Source organism: Ptychodera flava, chromosome 1 (genome assembly GCF_041260155.1).
Source record: "Ptychodera flava strain L36383 chromosome 1, AS_Pfla_20210202, whole genome shotgun sequence".
Taxonomy (NCBI): domain Eukaryota; kingdom Metazoa; phylum Hemichordata; class Enteropneusta; family Ptychoderidae; genus Ptychodera; species Ptychodera flava.
The window spans coordinates 639,409-661,102 of record NC_091928.1 but is presented as its reverse complement, the minus strand read 5'-3'; the positions used below and the strand labels follow the sequence as shown (position 1 = coordinate 661,102).

General features: G+C 40.5%; 1 protein-coding gene across 4 annotated transcripts in view; it reads right to left on the bottom strand.

The window, feature by feature from the left end:
- Positions 1-21,694, bottom strand: part of LOC139136486 (carotenoid-cleaving dioxygenase, mitochondrial-like) — a 141,534-nt gene that overhangs the window by 35,835 nt on the left and 84,005 nt on the right. The window contains exons 7-8 of one of the 4 annotated variants that reach the window (XR_011553548.1): positions 4,530-4,776; positions 1,617-3,717 (exon numbers count right to left, since the gene is read on the bottom strand). Coding sequence is in view for 1 of the 4 variants with exons in the window: in XM_070704580.1 (XP_070560681.1) it covers positions 1,617-1,728 (112 nt within the window). In the remaining 3 variants the exon portion in view is untranslated. Of the gene's footprint in view, positions 1-1,614; positions 3,718-4,529; positions 4,777-21,694 lie in introns of those variants that run through there. The other 3 variants (XR_011553608.1, XR_011553660.1, XM_070704580.1) reach the window with 3 other exon arrangements.

Genomic DNA, 21,694 nt, shown 5'->3' with positions numbered 1-21,694 from the left:
GTTATGGACACATTATCTATTTACGCCGATTTACCAGGCCATACAAAAGCTACCATCCCGCACAATGTTTTATGTACACCTGACCGTCCTGATCTTGTTTATTCTGTTCAGTAATGTAAAAAGAATGATCATTTTTGAACTGACAGTACCATTTGAATTTAATATCAAGAGACGTCACAATGACAAATGCATGAAATATTCACATCTTGTTAACTCTTTACAAACTCAAGGTTATTCGATTGAACTCCTTTGTTTTGAAGTCGAGAGGACAAATAACGACAGACAATAGTCTCAGACTTCTACAACTTCTTAAGGCACTGAAATTAAGTAAACAGCATAAATACGTGATACGTGATATCAGTAAACTATGCCTTATCTCAAGCTATTGCCTATTTCATGCCAAAGATGAACCATCATGATGTGAGGCTTCAATATTGTCATCTTCCAAAAGTGCAACCACTAAATAGCATTGTATAATGTACATTTAGCAACCCATCCATATGTTCATCTGTATTATACAGAAGAATTGCTTTTGTTTTGCGCAGGTTCTTTCTTTTCTGTTTAACTTCAATTTCTAGTGAAGTTTTTTTTGTCTTTGTGTGTTTTGTCTCCTTGTAAACTGTTTTTTTGTTTTTTTCTTTGCCAAGATGTTATACGTCATGTTATTCATTGTTATTGCATTGTTTTGTTTGCCCTGCCTCTTGCCAGTCCGAGGAACATTTTGCCTTTCTCATATTTGGCTGAGGACCTGGGGTTTTTTTTATTGATTATGAAATAAAAAGTGATTTATGAATTTGACATGATACTGCTACATGCCGTTAAACAAATTGATGACACAGGTCAACATCCTTGAGCCAACTTTGAATGATACTGGTGGAAATATGTCTGAGTTATAGCTCTGTACATGAAAAAATCGTAACAAAATGGCAACCAGGCAGCCATTATATTGCATTGGACTGTGAAACCAATAGACATGCATGTTTATGACATGATAGGTCAATGTCCTTGTACAAACTTTGTATCAGTCGATACATATCCAAATTATGGCTCAGGACATGACGAAATCATAACAAAAAGGCCACAAGGCAGCCATATTGCATCGGATTGTGACACCAATTGACATGCATCTGATGCATATTTATAACATAGGGTCAATGTCCTTGTACCAACTTTGAATGAAAGAGGTTGAGATGTGCCTGAGTTATATGGCTCTGTACATGAAAAAAATTGTAACAAAATGGCCGAAGGGCGGCCATATTGGATCATATTGTGAAACAAATTGACGTGCATATGTATGATATAGGTCAATGTCCTTGTACCAACTTTGAATAAAATCGGTTGATATGTGCCTGAGTTAATGGCTCCGTACATGAAAAAATCATAACAAAATGGCTGCCATATCAGATCGTATCACAAAACCAATCAATACAGTGCATATGTATGACATATGAGGTATTAATCCTTGTACCAAGTTTGAATGAAATCACTCAAGGCATCTGTGAGATATGTGCGTGAATGGACGGATGCACGCACGGACACGACCAAACCTACCATATATGTCCCCTGGACAGTGTCCGTGGGGACTAAAAATAGCAAATGATTGCAAAAACGTTTACCATCATCTTCCTCAACTGCTCCTGGCTTTGGTGCAAATACAGGTTCACTTGGATGAAATTGTGGATCTTTCCATTCTCTATATGTTCTCTCAAGCAAGTCAATCTTGATCAACTAAGAGGGAATAAGAAAATACGATTGATTACTCCTACAAGATGACTGATAAGTTAACTGAAAATACTCCTGTGTCCCTGTAAATGTTGTGGTTGTTTGTCAATTGACATTATTGTCTGCCATTTTGCTGTAACTTTGCGATTTAATTACAATTTTGATAATAAACATCACAAACCAATACTCATCAGGCAGCAAGGCACACTAGACCAAAAGGGGATTCTCCCCCGATCGGGAGAAAAACAGTGCCGCCGATACGGGGTCAGTCTCCTGATTAGGGGATTTTTTTTGACGAACTGCTACCGCGCATTTAATTGCGCACGCTTGCACTGAGGCAATGGAGCAAATGGAAGATTTGAGGGTAAGTTTACCATTATTCCGAGAAAGTTTACCATTATCCTGAATTTCTACAACGGTTTTCCACTCACTACCATCCGTGGGGCAGGCTTTTCAGTTACTCTGAATCCCCATCGGACGCTATAACTGGATTTGACAACTTGTTCGCTCACTCTGCTTTCTCCGATCTGAAGTTCACACACGTGGATGAGAACTTGCTCATGCTTGTGACCTCTGACGTCATCTGGCCAAACTGATTTAAACTTTAGTTTCTCTTTCAACTTTTGAGAAGTCCAATGTGAATGCAATTTCCATTGAATTTTACAGCTGCTTCAAAGTATAATTCTGCTTAATTTTCATCAGTGATCTGCACAAAGCATGTGACCATCTTTAGAATATTTTTATTGGTACATTAAGACTTGGCATGGTTTATGATCTTTTATTCAAAGACATGTCACAACACTACACATACAAATAAAACTTTTTATTTGGGAAAAGTTGAAGTATAGTGTAATCATCCATAAAAAAATATCTTAATAGAAAAACATGAGTACAGAGGCAGAAACCCCCGAAAATAAGGAAAAGCACACAGATAGAGGCAAAGGAAAGGAGAAAGAAAGAGGTGAAGGAAAGGAGACAGAAAGAGATGGAGATGTTGCAAATAATAGTGGAGTAGAAATAGACGAAGTGGATGAGGGGGGATGGAAGGACAAGAAATGCAACTGGCTGACTCGGCTGAAGAGGAAGAGGAAGGGTGTGGAAATGGTGAGTTTAGAGTGGTTATCACAGCTGTTGATATGATCCTTCCAGTTTTTGGTTGATATAGGGGTAATGTTTTAATTGTTCCGTTATTTCAATTTCTATAGTGAAAGAACATCACCAGGGAGCTTTTCCTGTTAATTATGAATTCGACAAGAGGAAAAGACAAAGTCTTTTTCAGAACGAAAGACGTCGCTGTTGGAACAGGTGAGTGTCAGAGCTACAAAGCATGTGACCATCTTTAGAATGTTTTTATTGGTACATTAAGACTTGTCATGGTTTATTGATACTAAAATTATAATAAGATACATTTATGATCAGTCATTTCTTTGCAATTTCAAAGACAAGGTCCTTTTATCCTGGCAAACTCAACTACTCTAATTCCTGTGGATTATTAGCTTTGTCAAGTTGATCACACAGTTCATAATAGAAATCTACATACACAGATTTGTTTTTTCTTTTGACTGACTTATTGAAGTATTCTTCAAGTAACTCTCCTTCTTCACCTCCTAATTGCTGAAAAAGTAGGAATATTTTCTCCTGCAATTTTGCAATTGAAAAAGCTTCAACTCTATCATTTTCCTCTTTCTCTGCTGCAGTTACATGAACAAATTTCTTTTCAATGTTGCGACCGTCAATCAAAGCTTGCACATATAACTTTTGTTGTTCTAAAGCAATCACTGTGAATTCACATAATTCCTCATTTAAGAGAATATCTCCTGTCAAATTTGTGTGTTGTTTTTCTGAAAATGTATCAAGCAGATAACCACTCTTTCGTATTAGTGCCCTAACTTTGCTTATTTCTTGATGTTGTATTTGTGGTGAAGATATTTGTCCTGATGATTTGTCTTCACTTCTCAATTTAACTCCAGCTTGCTTGAAAGCAGCATCACGAACCTGTAAGTACAAAAGTAAACCCAAAATTTTTTACAACATACTGTTTCTATACCTGTAGGCTAAAATTCTCAATACAAAATGTGGAGCTGATGTTTATGTGAAAGTGATATCTGAATCTGGCAAAATGTTTGAATATTCCTCATCTATCCGTCAAAAAGGAGTATCAAGCTTCAGACTGGTAATAGTTTTATCCAACAAAGGATCATAACAAGAAAGAGTGCCACAGCTGATCATCAAACACCAACAAAGAAGAAACGCAGATCTATTATCCCTGAAATAGAGAAATTACCAGGCAAAAAATCCAAGGCCAAAAGTGGAGGAGCATTGAGTCAGAAAGCACAACAAAATCCTGCCAACAATAGGTGCAACATATGTAAATCATTTATAAAAGCAAAAAGGATAAGGCTTTGTCAAAGAAAGACAGAAAAGGTAGTCAATGGTTAGGGTGTAATGAGGAGTCTTGTAAGTTTTGGGCTCATGTAAAATGTGCAGGTATTGATGTTCCTGCTAAGAAAAAAATACAAGATGTGCCATTTAAATGCCCAAAACACAGACAAAGAAAGCAATAAAAGTACTATTTCTTAAGACCAAAAGAAACTAAATCATTTAGCATTGTTGAACATTGTATTTTAAATTTGTATTTATATTTTGGAGTTAGCGATGTTTTGTTTGTTGTGTTATTCTTCCTCAATCTCCACACAATGTGGTACACTTAGTATGTTTCAACAGTATTTGTGTTACCAAAAACGGGTGAGTTATATGCTTTCTTTGTAATATTTTATAATACATTTTTTCCCCAAAGCAGAACATACCTGTTGCAGTTTATCAAGGTTTCTGAAAACCTTTAACCAGTGTTGATTTGTTGGCACTCCTATTGGCATCCATGACTTCCCTTCTTTGTTCAGTTCTTCTAGGCATGCATCTCCACCTTGATAATGGCCTGTGTTACCAGTTCTACTCAGAGTCAATGATGAGTTTACAGCGTCCTTCACCTCTGCAGGCATCAAGCAATAGTTGTATGTATCACAGGCAAGTATCTGTTGGTAACCACCATGGTTTCTGGCATAGAAAATAGATGAAAGCTTTGCTTTGCCAGCATTAATTGCCTTTGGGCTCCCCTTACGCACACCATTTCTGAACAGCATGAATGCATGCAGGTATGTCAGAGCCATCTGCTGCTGGTATTCATAGTTTGGATCGTTGACATCTATGCACCATTCCCAATAGCCGTCTACAGATGGCTGTCTGTTATTTTGTAGTGAGTGTCTGATGTACGGTATCAACACAGGGGCTCATAAGTGCCTATTTAAGTCAATATTACAGCGTTTTTCTTTCTTTTTCAATGTTACAAATAAAGCTGAAGAGCACAACATTTGTGTAGCTGTCTTTTGTGTGGCTTGGATTGGCATGTATAGTGCGCCCTCAATGGGGAATGTGATCATATGTAAATACGACCTTTAGTTCCGTGACCTCTAGCCAATTCCTCTGGCCATGCCTTCTGGCCACGTGTACAGACGTCGCTGTGTTTACTGTACTATATTTCCCAGGTACTTAGCGGCGCTGATGGTCTTGGCTTGGCGAAGAGCTGCTTCCCTTGGGAAATTAGTACAGTTAGCATAGCGAGGGCAGGGCAGGAAGTAGGCATGGCTAGAGCCGGGCCTAGAGGTCACGGAACTAAAGGTCACATTTACGAGGACGCACTATACATGCCAATACACGCTACACAAAAGACAGCTACACAAGTGTAGTGCTCTTCATCTGGATTATTTGTAACATTGAAAAAGAAAGAAAAACGCTTCAAGGCACTTATGAGGCCCTGTGGTATCAAAAGCTCATCAGTCAGGGCAATGTACAGAATTTCTAACAGCCTCCATGTTTTGTGATGATCTGAACATTTCTTTATGTATTCTTGAGACTTCACTGAAACAAATCCAAGTTTCTTCACGATTGGTTCAATATATACATCCCAGTTTAACTGGACAAAGGCCTTGGCACCATTCTAATTCATGTTGTGGGGTAACTTGATAAAGTATATGGCAGCGATGTTCCCTAAAGTTGTCAAGACCATAGAATGATTTGTTGCACCTCTCACAAAACATTACATTCTGAATCCATTGGTCAGCAATACGATATATTGCACCATCAGATTCCAAAAACAGCCAGTGTCTGTTAGTTCCACCATACCTTTTGATACCTGCTGCACGATTCCCTAAGTTGTGTAGTATCTTCAGGATACTATCATAACTGTTTGGATTGTGAAAATTAGCTTCTCCACATATCACTTTAATGTTGTTCTCATTGGTTTCTACAGATTCAGTAAAGTGGCTGTATGGTTCAACACTTGATTTCCCTGGCAATGTCTACTTGTGGAACATCTCGACGTGTCAGCTAGCTGACCTCAACGATTTGTACAGAGTCGTAGAGATCCATCATTTTCTGCACCACATTCAATGCATATTTTTTGTCTTTGAAAAACCGCTTTTCTTGATCAATGAAGTCATCAATATAGTCATGTGCATCAGATTTTTTATGATCTCTCATCAATTCTGCAATTCTTTTTGACACTAGATCATTCCGTGTCTCTCTAAAGAAGACATCATGCTCAGAATTTAACAACATTACTTCTTTCTGTGCATCTATAGGTGTCTCAAACAGCCAACTCTCTGGCTTGAGCTTTTCAGTGTTTTGCATGTCATCGGTAATGTCTATGGAAAGATATGCATGACTTAACTACACTCATTGGAACTTTGTTGTCTGCCTTTATTGTCCATGTTTTACCAATCACTTGTTCGTTGTCAAAAACAGATCTAACCAGACCAGGAGGGAATGGCACCTCATCTGCAGCTTGATCACATATCCAATTCTATAAGAAACTGTATGATCCAGCAGAAGATGTTGTGCCCTTGTTATTTACAAGTTGTTTACTTTTTGATAGAGAGTAGCTGATGAGAAGGTTTTCCCGAAATGACAAGGGCAGAACAAGCCTGCTGTTTCTGCAGCTGTAAATCTGTTCTATGATTTTTGCAAGTTTGAAAGAGTTTTGCTCCTGTTGCAGGTCATCATGATTATGCTTGCAGAGGGTTGTCATGAGTGTAACCAGCTCTGGGGGTCTTTTCCACAGCCACTCCACTGGATTGTACTGCTGAAGCTGTTCTAGAGAACACTTATGTTTATTGTAATATATGCTACTGTATTCATGTAGTGACGTATTATTGTAGTGCGCAGGTGCAGAATAAAGTATGACTCTCCTCATGCTTGAGACTAGTGAACAACGGCCTCCGTGTCTCTCTATACAATACATAGTACGTATACTACAAGTGGCGACAAGGATAAAACATCAGTGACCTTAGAGTGCAAAGTGCATTGTTCGCGCAACGTGTAAGTTGTTTCGAACAAAATCGAGGTCGGAGAACGGAGAAAAAGCGGCAGATTAAATTCGGACTATCAAGCAGTTAGCGAGGAAGAGTGCCACGCCGTCAAGCGGAACTTGGGGCAGAGGATCGGAACAGTGGAAGCGATCCAGTAGCGAGAAGTAACTTCAAAGTAACTCGAAAAACTTTGAACAGTTGTTCTACGCAGTGCAGTCGGGGAAAATCTCAGCGAATCTGAAGATTTAAGACTGTGTCACCCGAAGTTCAAGTTTTCAAGTACATTCCTTTGTCTTAAGCGATAAAGTAAACAAGCGATAATGGCCAACGCCCGAATAACACGTGCTACGACTGAAGCTTTCGACAAGACGAAAAGTACTTTCAAGTCTTACTACAATAGGATGGAGAGGTTTTACCGTGTCAACAGCATCACGGAGGAAGAAAACCAGAAAGATGCACTGTTATACTGCATTGGTCAAACGGCTTTCTCCGAGTTGGAGGATATACTCCTGCCAGCAAAACCAGCAGACAAATCGCTAGCAGAGATTGTGGCGTGCTTGGAAAAGTACTACGATCCAGCGCGGATGGAACTTGCTGGAGCCTTCCATTTCCTGAAGCGGGACCAGAAGCCAGGCGAATCGGTGCAAGACTACATAACCGCGTTGAAGCAGAAGCTGCGGGACTGTAACTACAAGGAGTGCTGTCAAGGCAGAATTTTGCGGGACAAACTTGTAACGGGACTGTACAACTCGCAAATTCGTCAGCACTTTATGACTATGAAAGACATTTCAGAGTTGGGTTTCGTCGAAGCGTGCGAGATCGCGATATCGATGGAAACGGGACTGCACCAGTCGAATCAAATGGCGAAGGATACTTCAAGTGAAGGGACGATCAGTAAAGTAGTAAGCAAATGTGACTCTTCTAAGACTATACAGTGTTATAGGTGTGGAAATAATCATTTGGCTAAAGATTGCCCACACAAAAATGTTGAGTGTCATAAGTGTTCTAAACGTGGTCATTTTGCGAAATTTTGTAAGTCGAAACCAAAGGGCAAAGATAACAAAAGTGGTAAAAAGCCGAAGTCTGGTACTCAAAATCAGTAAAGGCTGTCACTGAAGCAGATAGCGACAGTGATGATTCCAATTGTAATGTGTATCATGTTGAGTCTTCCATTAATATGAATGTAAGTGGAGAAAAATCTGGTTATTATGTAAAACTGGATGTTAATGGTAAATCAGTGTCCATGCAAGTAGACACGGCAGCTGACTACAGTATCATGTCAAAGTCTGAGTATGACAAGAATTTCCGGAAATTCCTTGGAGACAGTCGGGAATTAAATTGAAAAGCTACATTGGCGATACAATTTCCGTTAGTGGAGAAATTTCGGTCGAAGTGAGCTATGAAAGTCAACGTGTCAACTTGCCACTGATAATAGTAGATCACCCTGGTAAACCAACATTACTTGGGCGAAACTGGTTGAAAAACTTGAAATTAAATTGGGGTAAGATTTTTACATGTGTAGCTGAAAAAGCTAACAAAGAAAGTGGTGATTGTATGACCGGTAATACGAAAGACAAACTTGATTCAGTCTTACGTAAGTACAGTAATGTGTTTTCTGATAGCTACGATGGTATGCGTGGGCACAAAGCTCACATCCGTGTGAAAGAAGGCGCCAAGCCTGTTTCATAAACCTCGTAGAGTTCCATATGCGCTCAGGGAAGCAGTGGAAACAGAGTTAATAAAGCCGAAAGTGAAAGTGGTTCCACCGGGCCGGTGGAGATCACCTTCTTGAGTGGGGGTACATGCAATGGACGGCCCATGGTGTCTCCTCATAACAATGAAGACACACCCAGCGTCAAGGACTTCATCGACAAACAGGAATTTTCGCTCTCCTACGTAAAGATAGACGATGCTATTGCAGCCATCCAAAGGGCGGGCCGAGGAGCAAGGCTGTGCAAGACTGACATTGTCGATGCTTTCAAGCTCATCCCTATTCATCCCTCGCTATGGCACTTTTATGGCATCCACTGGAAAAAACATTTCTATTTCTTCACCCGACTGCCCTTCGGGTCACGCTCCAGCCCTAAGATCTTCAATCAGCTTTCCAAGGCCATCTGCTGGATTGCTCAAGAAAATTACGGTATCGAGATAATTTTCCACCTGCTAGATGACTTCCTAACAGTTGACAAACCATCATTCGATGCGGACCGCACTATGGCCTTTAAATTACCCACATCTTCAGGAGACTCTTTGTACCCATCGCGCCACACAAGACCGTCGGCCCCGTTACTATACTAGAATACCTTGGAATAGAGCTTGACACAGTGAAGATGGAAGCGCGGCTCCCTCACGATAAACTGTCTAGAATAGCCGCCCTCATCCAGTCCTTCTTATCTCGCCCCACGTGTACAAAACGAGAACTGCTAAGCCTCCTAGGGCACCTCAACTTTGCATGCCGTGTCATTATACCTGGGCGAACTTTCATATCACGCCTAATCGAAATCTCCAAAGGAGCACGGAAACTCCACTACCGCATCCATTTGACCGCCGAGAGCAGACTTGACCTTCTGATGTGGCACCGCTTTCTCTCCAGCTGGAACGGAGTATCAATGTTCCTCGACTCCCACGCTACAAGGGCCTCAGCAATACAGCTTTTTACAGATGCCAGTGGTATTGGTTTTGGCGGGTATTTCCAAGGGCAATGGTTTAATGCACGCTGGCCCCCTCCCATCTCAAGCTTGACGCCAACCGTGAGCTCTCCATTGCTTTTCAGGAACTCTACCCAATCATCATCGCAGCTCTACTTTGGGGCCAATCATGGACCCGCAAACGCTTGGTGTTCAACTGCGACAACATGGCCACGGTCCATATTCTCAATAAAGGCCGTTCCAAGTCACCATCAATCATGAAACTGATGCGCACCCTCGTGCTTTGCGCTGCCTCCCATAATTTCATGTTCCATGCCGACCACATACCAGGCAAACATAACTTAATTGCTGATTCTCTTTCTCGTTTCCAGATGACAAGCTTCCGCCAAGCAGCTCCCTTGGCCAATGCGACACCCTGCCAACTACCCTCCAACATAATGTTCAACTGAATAGGGCGGCCGCCACCTTCAAGCAAGCTGCACTGGGCACCCGGACAATTGAATCTTATGCAACCGGAGTTCGCTCGTGGGTACAATTCTCCGCAAGGTACGGTACTCATGTACAGACGTCTCACTATCCACCCATCTCCGAAGACCTGCTAATCTACTTCATCGTCCACTGTGCAACCCACCTTCACCTCAAGTACTCCACCATCAAGGTTTATCTCGCCGGCATCCGTCATCACTACATAATGGCGGGTCTGCCAAACCCCCTCACCTCAACTAACAACCAACCACACCTTCGTCTCCAGTACACCTTACGGGGAATTCAACGGCTGCAAGGACCATCTTCACGCCCCCGGCTACCCATAACATTTGATATCCTGCGACAACTGTGCTTGCTGCTCCGCTCGACTGTGTATGGACCATATCTAGACCTCCTGCTGGAATCTGCGTTCGTCTTAGCCTTCTTTGGTTTTCTCCGCTGTAGCGAATTCACCTGCTCCGGACGCTCCTTTAACCCTGCAATTAACCTGTGTGTTCGCGACCTCAACGTCCAAACCGACACTCAGGGCTATCCGGATGCTCTTTCCGTGAACATTAAGGCGTCCAAGACAGATCAAATGCGCCGTGGCTTTAAGCTTCGTCTATTCGCCACCAAGTCAACGATATGCCCAGTCACAACAATCCAGCGTTTCCTCAGAGTCCGCCGACAAATGTGTTCTTCGCCTCAGGAACCCCTCTTCATCCTTCCAGAAAGAGTACCGCTAAACCGCGAGACATTCACTGCGCTGCTCCTTTCCTTACTTTCGCGCCTTGGCTTCCAGCCCCACCTGTACGCTGGACATTCATTTCGCATTGGGGCAGCCACCACGGCCGCACACGCCCACCTTCCAGACCACCTTATTCAAACTCTCGGCAGGTGGTCCAGTGACTGTTACCGTACTTATATTCGGACACCAGAAAGCCTTCTGCGTCACGCATCTCACTCAATGACTATGCCATAGGGCCTTTTGTACAGACACTAGCCACTCGGTGGCAACTTTCTTTTTTTGGTTTCGCACATACACCACATTTCAGACCTGTCGGGACCACGCAGGGCCACCTGCAACCTTCACCCCATGCAGGGCAACCTGCCACCCACATCACCACTTCATGCTGGGGCCACACAGGGGCACCTGTCCCCCAAGATCATTGCTCCCCCCGAGCCATGCTGCCAGCCCCTTGGGACCGGAGTCCATTGAGCTTCACCTACATTTCACCCCTCATGCTGGGGCCGCACAGGGGCACCTGTCCCCCCAGCTGCAGCTCCTGGGGCCGGGAGCCCATAGCTGCCGCCCCTCGGGGCTCTTATCCCATACTCTCATCTCGAACCAAGCGAGTCAACTTGGTCTCGAGCGTCACCCCCCATTGCACAAGCACCAAACATCATTGCACCCTCATGCTGGGGCGGCACAGGGGCACCTGTCCCCCCAGATCACAACTCCCCCCGAGCCGTGCTGCAGCCCCTCGGGCCGTGAACCCACAACTCCCCCCGAGCCGTGCTGTTGCTCCTTGGGCCGCGAGTCCCATACTTTCATCTCCAACCAAGCGAGTCAACTTGGTTTCGAGCGTCACCAACCCATACTTCCTACAAACATACACTCATACATACACTTTCATGGGGGTCTCTCCGTCCAGTCTGTTTGACTGTCCTCCGCTTGGGCATTGCATGTACCCCCACTCAAGAAGGTGATCTCCACCGGCCCGGTGGAACCACTTTCACTTTCAACTTTCCAAAGGTCTGCAAACACAACTTTGCAACCCAAACCTTTGCCCAGGAAGCAGACTGGCGGAGACCCCTCACCCAATCTTTGAGTTATTTTGTGCTTAGTTTTGAAATGGTTTTTGCCTAGATTTTTACTTTCGTAGTTTTGCTTGACATTGTATTTTTCCGTAGTTAGGTTATCACTGCTCTGTATTTGTCCACTGTCGCTTATTAAATTCTTTTAACACCATATCCTATGTAGCGGTGTGTGCTTACAAACAAAAGTTAGAGGAAAACGGTGTAATTGTTAAAGTAGACCGCTCTGAATGGGCGAGTCCTATTGTTGTTGTTCCCAAATCGAATAAATCTGTAAGAATATGCGGAGACTATAAAGTCAGTATTAATCCGGTAGTTGAGGATGAGCAATGTACTCTGCCAACTACTCAAGATTTGTATGTTCAATCGTCAGGGTCAAAGGTATTTTCACGATTAGATTTGACGCATGCGTATGCACAATTGTCAGTTGATGATGAAAGTCGGAAGTACTTAACCATCAATACTCACAAAGGCCTGTATGCCTATACTAAGTTACCTTATGGTGTGAAGTCAGCACCAAAGATTTTCCAAAGTAAGATTGACTGTATCTTATCTGGGTTTAGAATACAGTGGTGAAGGATTGAGACCTGTAGAATCGTCATTGCAAGCAATTAAGCAGGCTCCAATCCCAAAGAATGTCGCATAGTTGCGATCATTTTTAGGTATGGTACAGTATTACCATCAGTTTTTGCCGAATTTAGCCACAACTTTACAGCCACTCCATGAGTTGTTAAAGAAAGGAGTTGACTGGAAGTGGTCTGAAAAATGTCAAAAAGCGTATGAGAAATGTAAAGCAAAGTTAAGTAGTGAAACTTTACTTGTACACTATGATCCAAATAAGAAGCTAAAGTTAGATTGTGACGCTTCAAGCTATGGTGTGGGAGCTGTTCTCTCACATGTATTTGAAAATGGTGACGAAAGACCAATAGCGTATGCCTCTAGAACTCTAAGCCCGAGTGAACGTAACTATGCCCAAATTGAGAGGGAAGCACTTTCACTGATATTTGGAGTTAAGAAATTCCATGATTTCCTGTATGGGAGGAAATTCACCTTGGTTACGGACCATAAGCCATTGCTAGCAATCTTAGGTCCAAAATCAGGTATTCCTACCATAGCAGCTGCAAGAATGCAACGATGGGCACTGACTCTGCAGGCATATGACTATGATATAGAGTATCGTAACACACGAGCACACGCAAATTGTGATGCGTTGTCAAGACTACCGAGTCCAAGCACATAAGGCGCTGAGGACAGTGTATTTGCTGTAAGCGTAATAGATGAGAGTTTCCCAGTTTTAGCTGATGATATTGCTAAGGAAACCAAAGTTAATCCACTTCTTAGCAAAGTGTATGATCTTGTATTGAATGGTTGGCCCAGTTATTTCAAAGATATGTCTGAGGCACTTAAGCCATTTTATCGCAGAAGAGATCAATTGTCAACGGAACAAGGTTGTATTTTATGGGGTACTCGAGTGGTGATTCCAAAGAAGTTTCGTGACAGGTTGTTAGACGAGCTTCATTGGGAACATCCTGGAGTATGTGCCATGAAAGCACTTGCCCGTAGTCATGTATGGTGGCCAAATATTGATGCGGATATTGAGAGTAAAGTGAAAGCATGTTCAGTTTGTCAAAGAGTAAGACAAATGCCAGCTAAATTACCTTTACATCCGTGAATAGAAATAAGCGTCTCCAACTTCTACGACATTATACATGTACATGCAATTATTTAAGAATGCGTACCCCTATCGAGGACGCGAAAACGGAAATATCCCCCATGGTTCGACAATGATCTCATAGCACTCCTTAAAGACAAGGAAACAGCGTACAAAGCTTATAAACGTTTCAAGTCAACAACTGCATACAACTACTTTTCTGCATTGCGGAAAGATTTTAAACGTTCAAAACGGGATAAATACGCTGAATATATCGAGAACATAGAATCCACTTCTGTAACTAACCCAAACATCTTCTGGAGTTTTGTCAAAACGAAGCGTTCTTCTACATCTATCCCTAATCACATGAAATATTGTGACAAATAAACAAGTGATCAGATTGAAATACTAGAAATGTTCAACGAATTCTTTTACAGCGTCTTTACAACGCCAGAATTCGAAAACCCTCCGGAACTGAACTATTTAACACAAGACGCACTGTCTAACCTGTCTGTTACGGTTGACACAGTACAAAACCACCTTAAAGATATTAATATACACAAAGCCTGTGGGCCGGATAACATTTCCGGCATCTTTTTACGAAATTGTGCCGAAGAACTTGCTATACCACTGACCATGATTATTAACATATCTTTATCATCTGGTGTTTTTCCATCTCATTTTAAAACAGCCAATGTCATGCAAGTTTTTAAGAAAGGAGATTGTCATGATGTTACGAACTATCGACCGATATCCCTGCTGTCACTAATAAGCAAGATTTTTGGAAAATCTGTATATACAAAACTTTTTGAGCATATCAAGAGTACTCTCATCTCTGAGCAACACGGTTTCATTAAGAACAGAGACACCGTTTCTAACCTCATTTCATATGTTGACCATTTGTCCAAAGCTTTTGACTCTAAGCAACAAGTCGATTCCATTTATCTGGATCTCAGTAAGGTCTTTGACTCTGTGTCTCACGAACTTTTTAACTCATAAAATGAAATATTATGGATTTTCAGGTTCATTGCTAATGTGGCTGAAATCCTATCTCTCAGGTAGATCTCAAAGAGTAGTTTTAAACGGTAAACAGTCTTCCTGGAAGCCAGTTCTTTTTGGTGTTCCCCAGGGCTCTTTAATTGGCCCTCTTCTTTTTATTCTTTATGTGAACGATGTTTCTACTGTTATTTCTTATTCAACCTTATCTATTTATGCAGATGATACAAAATTGTTCAAATGTCTGGACTCAGCTGATGACTGTATATTTCTTCAGCAAGATTTAAACAATATATCGAATTGGTGTGCAAAATGGAAACTGAATCTGAATGTTTCTAAATGCTGTATTATATCATTCACCAACAAAAGAAACAAAATAGTCGCTGATTATTCACTGAACGGCTCTATGCTACAACGGGTGTCTTCAGTTAAAGATTTAGGTATAACCCTGACATCCGATTTAAACTTTAAAACTCATATTAACTCCATTATCAGTAAATCTTACAAAATGCTAGGTTTTCTTAAGCGCACCTGTAAATCTTTCACCAATATACAGGCTTTGCGAACTTTGTACATTTCCTTAGTTCAATCAAATCTTGAATATGCTTCTACTGTTTGGTCTCCGAACCAAAAATATCTCGTCGAAAGACTTGAAACTGTTCAGTTGAAATTTATTAAATTTCTCTGTTTTAAACAAAACATTCCCTATGTATCAGAACAATATGAACAGACGTCATGTAAATATTTTCACCTCCCCCAGCTATTCTCTCGTCGCAAGGCCGCTGATCTTAACTTTTTACACAAGTGCGTTCATTCCGAGGTCGACTCACCCTATCTTGTAGAACAGGTTAATTACAACTTTCAAAATGAGGACACTTCGTCACTCTGAGTCTTTAAAACCCGCGAGATCTCGGCTAAACATTAGGAAGTATTCCTTTTTCCCAAGATCCATGTCCGCTTATAACGATTTAGTATGTAAATATAATACTGTTGACATTTTTACTACTAGGTCTGCCTTTCGTCGGACCATCAAAGACATTTTGTACAGATAATGTTTGTGTGTAATAGGTTCGTATACATGTATGTTTGTATCAGATTTTTATCCTTGCTCTTATTGTCAGACCTCAGTGTTCTCCACGGCGCCTTTTAAGTGGGCGGTGCGCCCACTTTAATTTCACGGCCGCCCAGATAAAATCTACGCCGCCCAGTTTAATTTTCGGCCGCCCATGCTCTTGAAACCCACCGTCAGTCTTTGTTCTGGGGTGGCGGGTTTGGTTCACGGCAATGTTTTTATGCCGTGCTTTTGTTTGTTTCTGTATTTAATTTCAATAAGGTGTTAATTTAAATCAATAAGGCACATTTTGCTGTTGTTGTATGTGTGAATTTGTCATTTAATACCTCGTCAAGATATGTCACGACGACCATAGCGGAAGAAAGACCGCGAGAGAAGCTCGACCGACTTGTCAACCCATTCACACAATCACCGTCCCGCCACCGGACGGTGACACAATAAACTGTGCGGTCGCATCAAGATCTAAGTGTTGTCTCGATTGATTCTGCCGAATTTCCCCCCAAGAAAGTACACATTCTTTTAACACCCTCAAATTCAGGGTTCTCCCAGCCCAAACAGCGTCGCGGCCCACGACGCTATTGTTCAACCCTTGACTCCACCGACCCATCCAAAGAAATTGTAAAGGACAGAAAAACTGCGGCTGACTCGCAGCGTGTTTGCAAGGTTATATCTGATTGGTCGATTGTCACTATTCACAGCCACTTAGGGAGTCTATTTGTATTGTTTTCATTATATTGGTAAGATTCAGCCACCCAATTGGATAACAGCTTCGAAATCGCTGCGAGTCGGCCCAAAAACTGATATAAAACCATAGTAAAAAGACAGCAAAAGTCAGCGACCATTTCTGCTCTTACTTGACGAAAAATTTGAAATCAAACTGATTACACATTCCCTAGATACAGAAGTGGCAATTTGGTGAAATTTCTGTTTGACTCACATCTTGAAATAAAAAGTAAATGTGGAACGAAGACATGTATGCTGCCGATCAACAGCGTAGCATAGCTTACGGAACTGTCTGTCACTGCACCGGCATGCGTTGGCTGCACGTAAAAGCAAGTCAACTTTCCAAGATCGAACGGTCAGTATCTTGTGAAAACAGCAACATAGCAATGAAAATTGTTATAGTCAGCGGTAAAAACTCTTAACAGATGGAGCGTTACTTGCTGTAAACAAATGAAAATGCATGTGAAGAGAATAAAATCCCAGATCGCGTGCGTGAATGAAAATATGCCGTAAACAATGGCGGATATGACATCAGAGTGGGACTCTTCTATTTTGGTACCGGGGGTGCGCATTGTCAGAGAACCCTGATAAATGTACTGAAAAACGTAGTATTTTCCTAGCGATGCTGTCACGGGAACTTCGATATCTCATTGTTTTACATCTTTTAATAGTTTCTTTGATCTGAGCAGTTTTACCAACTTTAACGGTATATTTTACTCTCCTAACCTTTCTTTATTTGAGTTAAACAAGGGTAGGAGCTTATGCAACTTAGTGAGGATGTACTGAGTTTTGAAAAAATCAGTGGAGGGGCTCTGCTCCATGAGTACACTGTTTTGTCAATTTTTGGTGAACACAAACTATATGTAAATAATATTATATAGGGCTCAGCCCTTGGTGTCGCGCCAGGGGTTAAGATTGGCAATGTTATTTGTATTGATTCATGATAAACTGTAATTGTTACTTCATAAACGTTTATATGACAACTATGCCCAGTTCCCCTCTGATGAAAGCAGTTCACGTACGTACACGACGTCAAACCCTGCAGCAGGGCAGGTATATATTTTCTGTAGCGTGTAAAAATTTTGGACAAAAATTGGCAATTTTTACAATGATAACAGCCTATTGCGATAAACAAGGGACGTATTATGCAATCATTATCATTGCAATGGTAACCGCACTGCCCACCTTCCACTTGCAAGCCGAAAACTATAGCGTTCCGTCTACAGGTCTAAAAACTGGCAATTTTTGAATCTAATTATTGACACAGGGGGCGCTCTTCTATAATTCAATCCCAGCATTCTTTGCGTATGCCCCCGTTCATATGCACGACAGTTTTCTCCCTTTATCTATATTAACGATATTTTGTATCAGCGACAAGGTGCATAATAACATTTACTGGCTAATAAAAGAGGTATATTTTATAAAAGGCATGTTATATAATGGTAATTTGTTTTGTTTTTGTTTATTTACGAGTACTCAAAAAAAAAACATGGCGGCGCCCATGAAAGAAGGGTACACTTCCGGTTACTCGCATAGTATATTATGAATAAGCGCATATGCGTAGTCAGTAAGCCGCTGGCGCGACTATTATGCAAATGATTATGTTCATATTATGCAAATGAATATGCAAATTAGCCACCCACTTAATTTTTTTATTTGTGGAGAACACTGGACCTATAAGTGGGCCTTTCGCCTGTTGGATCTGAATAAATAAAATAAAATAAAAATAAAATAAAGATTTTTTTACCAAAAATGACAAAAATTGCCTTAAAAATACAAATATGCAAATTTCACCACGATTTGAACAAATCTGACTGAAATCACCCTAAGTAAATTGCATATTAAATTTCAAAGCAATCGGACAAGCGGTTTCAGAGAAGATTTTTTTACCAAAAACACCAAAAAATGCCCCCAAAATACAAATATGAAAATTTCACCATGATTTGAAGAATCTTAAGTGAGGTCACCCCAAGTGAACTGCATATAAAATTTCAAAGCAATTAGACTTGCGGTTTTAGAGGAGAAGGGAATTGTTGACGGACGATGGACGACGACGGACGACGTCGGAAAGTCAACCTATTTGATAAGTTCCGCGTCGCTGACAGCGGAGCTAAAAATGGTAACGAAATGGCCACATGATGGCCATATTGGATCATATCACAAAATACATTGATGTGCATATAATGTATGACATAAGGAGTAATCCTTGTACCAAGTTTGAATGAAATTGCTCCAGACATCTCTGAGATATCTGCGTGAATGGACAGATGCATGCACGCACGTACAAGACCAAACTTATAAGTTCCCCCTGGACGGTGTCCATGGGGACTAAACAACTATTTATAACACTGGTAGATGAAGAAGGTGGAATCTTTGATAGCTTATTCCAGTGGCCAGACAAAAAATGGCACAAATAGCTGCAAAAATACATGATTGAAGATTTCATCATAATTTGAATATATAACATTAAAATCATCTTGAAGAACATGTCGACCAAAGCTATCTGACAAGTAGTTTTTTTGAGAATCAAATTTTCTGATCAAAAATGGCAAAAATTGCACCCAAAATACAAAATTGCAGATTTTATCATAATTTCAATATATCACATTCAGTTTATCTGTAGGAGCTTGTTTTTAAAATATCAAAGCTATCTGATGAGTAGTTTTGGGAAACACATTTTTTGACCAAAATGGCAAAAATTGCCCCAAAAATACAAAATTGCAGATTTCATCATAATTTCAAATATCAGATTTAGTTTATCTGTAGAAGCCTGTATATCAAAAATGACAAATGTTGCCTTAAAAATACAAATTTACATATTTGAGCACAGTTTGAAGAAATCTGAAATAGATCATTCCTAAGGGGACCTACGGTATGTACCAAATATCAAAGCTATCTGACCTGTAGTTTTGAAGACTTTTAAGAATTTTTTGACCAAAAATGACAAAAATTCTCTTAAAAATACAAATATGCAAATTTCACCATGATTTGAACTAATATGACTGAAGTCACCCTAATTAAACTGCATATTAAATTTCAAAGCAATCGGACAGCAAAAATTGCCTTAAAAATATGAATATGCAAATTGCACCACAATTTGAACAAACTTAAGTGATATCACAGCATATGAAATTTCAAAGCGATCTGATTTGAACTTTTTGAGAAGAAGGCAATTGTTGACGGATGATGGACGGATGGATGGCTGGCTGGCCCGGAAGGACTACGACGGACGACAATGGAAAATCAGCCTATTTGATAAGCTCCGCGTAGTTGACAACGGAGCTTACAAAAATGGTCATTAAAAGCAGCTGGCAAACAGGTTTGTTTCATTGTTTGTTGGTTATCAAACAGAGAAAATTAAAGTCAATCAGCTTTATAAACTAAAGAATTATAGAGATGCAACTGTATTGACCCACATGAAGAAAGTTAATTATCAATAAAAACACTGATTTTTATTGTTTTAAATTTGTGATTCACTTTAAAGTCACTTTTTCAAAGATTTCGTGTACATGTACCAGTATGATAGACTTTGCTGCAAATCAACAATGTCTATGACGAGAGTCCAACATCACACAGCAGAGTGGCAGGGCAAGGCGACCAACACTGAAGCAACCTTGCAACATGAAAATGTCAGTCAATACAAAATTTTGTATAACATCACTATTTCCAACTCTTTGTATGATGATTTCTCTGTCTATGCTGAGCATTTCTGTTCATGTTTGGAGAAACATTTTAGCCTGATAATTCTAACCTGTTCAGGATTTCTATGTTGACCATTGACAAGTCTTCGTCCATTGATGGCTGAATACACATGTGCGGACCAAATCACTTGTCGATGCCATAAACATGGTGGCTATCTGGCTGTGTACAATTGAGTGAAGTAGGGTACTTGCTGTCAAATCTTAAAAATATCATCTGAAGTTGATCTTTTTGTGAAAGGAATTTTCACATCTCATTACAGGTTGTTGCTTGGAATTTTTCAGTTCATGGTAATGTTCCGACAATGAAAGCCCTAAAAGCAGCAGGTATACGTTGGTGTCCCATGTACCTTGGATATTCTTTGAGTTCTACTCACTTCATGGTGTGTAACCCTTTAAAAAGCTGTAACAGTTGTACACAGTTGTTCATGTTGGAATGAGTCAGTGAATTCAACAATTTTTAATACTGTCTTTGATCTCTCGCCATTTTCAAAAAGCTTACAATTACAAAATCAAGTATCACTTGTTCCAGTGAATGACATGGATATAATGCTCATTATGGTAGTATGGTGATGCCCTTGTTGAAAGCATCATGAGCACAAGCCATATGGCACATTAGCCAAAGACTGCATTAACTTGCATGGTACCTGAAACCTGAGTCCTTGCCTGACCAACTTGGGTGACAAACAGAAGACTTTTAATCCCCCAAGGTGTGAATGTTCCATTGTTATGTTTATCTTATCCAGCTGGTGCCATTGTAGTGCCACTGTAGGAAAGGCAGGTCTGTGAAATTGATCCTCTGATAACTAAGTAGGGAAGTAGGGTATTCCTAAGTTAATGGAGCTTTCCCATAATGAAGCATCAAATCGTGATCTTGCCCTTTTTAGCAGGTATTATTAATTTTATTACACTGGACAAATACTTTGTTTTTAAAATGTGTATGCTGTAGAATGTAGTCATGTAGTATTGAGACACCACAAAATGGTCCTGATTTCTTGCTCAATTGTCATATAAATGGAGTTGATGGCCAACTAATACTGCCTATCAGTAGAAGTGTTGTTTGTACCTCTTTCCATGCACTAAGTGTAGAACTTTCCTAAATATGTCGAATTCAAATTCAGCTGAATATAGCCTTTTTAAAACTATTTTTCACCGAAAATATCGGAAAAATGCACATGATGTGGTGCACGCAAAAACAATGCGGTTTATTTGAAGATATGGCAAGGGGCTGTATTGGGCAGGCATACAGGGCTATATCACGCAACCCATATGTTATATCACTTTTTGTTCCATATTATGTAAGTATGAACCAGTCATAATAACTTTATTATTAGGTGAGGTGTTATGAAAACTTACATTTAAAGAAAAAGCAGGAATTTTGATATCACATATATGGTAAACGAATGGCATGGGCATTCTGATAACCTTATTGCATACAAATTGTTACGTGCAGAGAAAACGAACAAAAGGGTGAACTCAGCAGTTAAACAAAATTTATTACGAAAATAAAACTAATTGCTAAGTCAGGGATAGAGTAC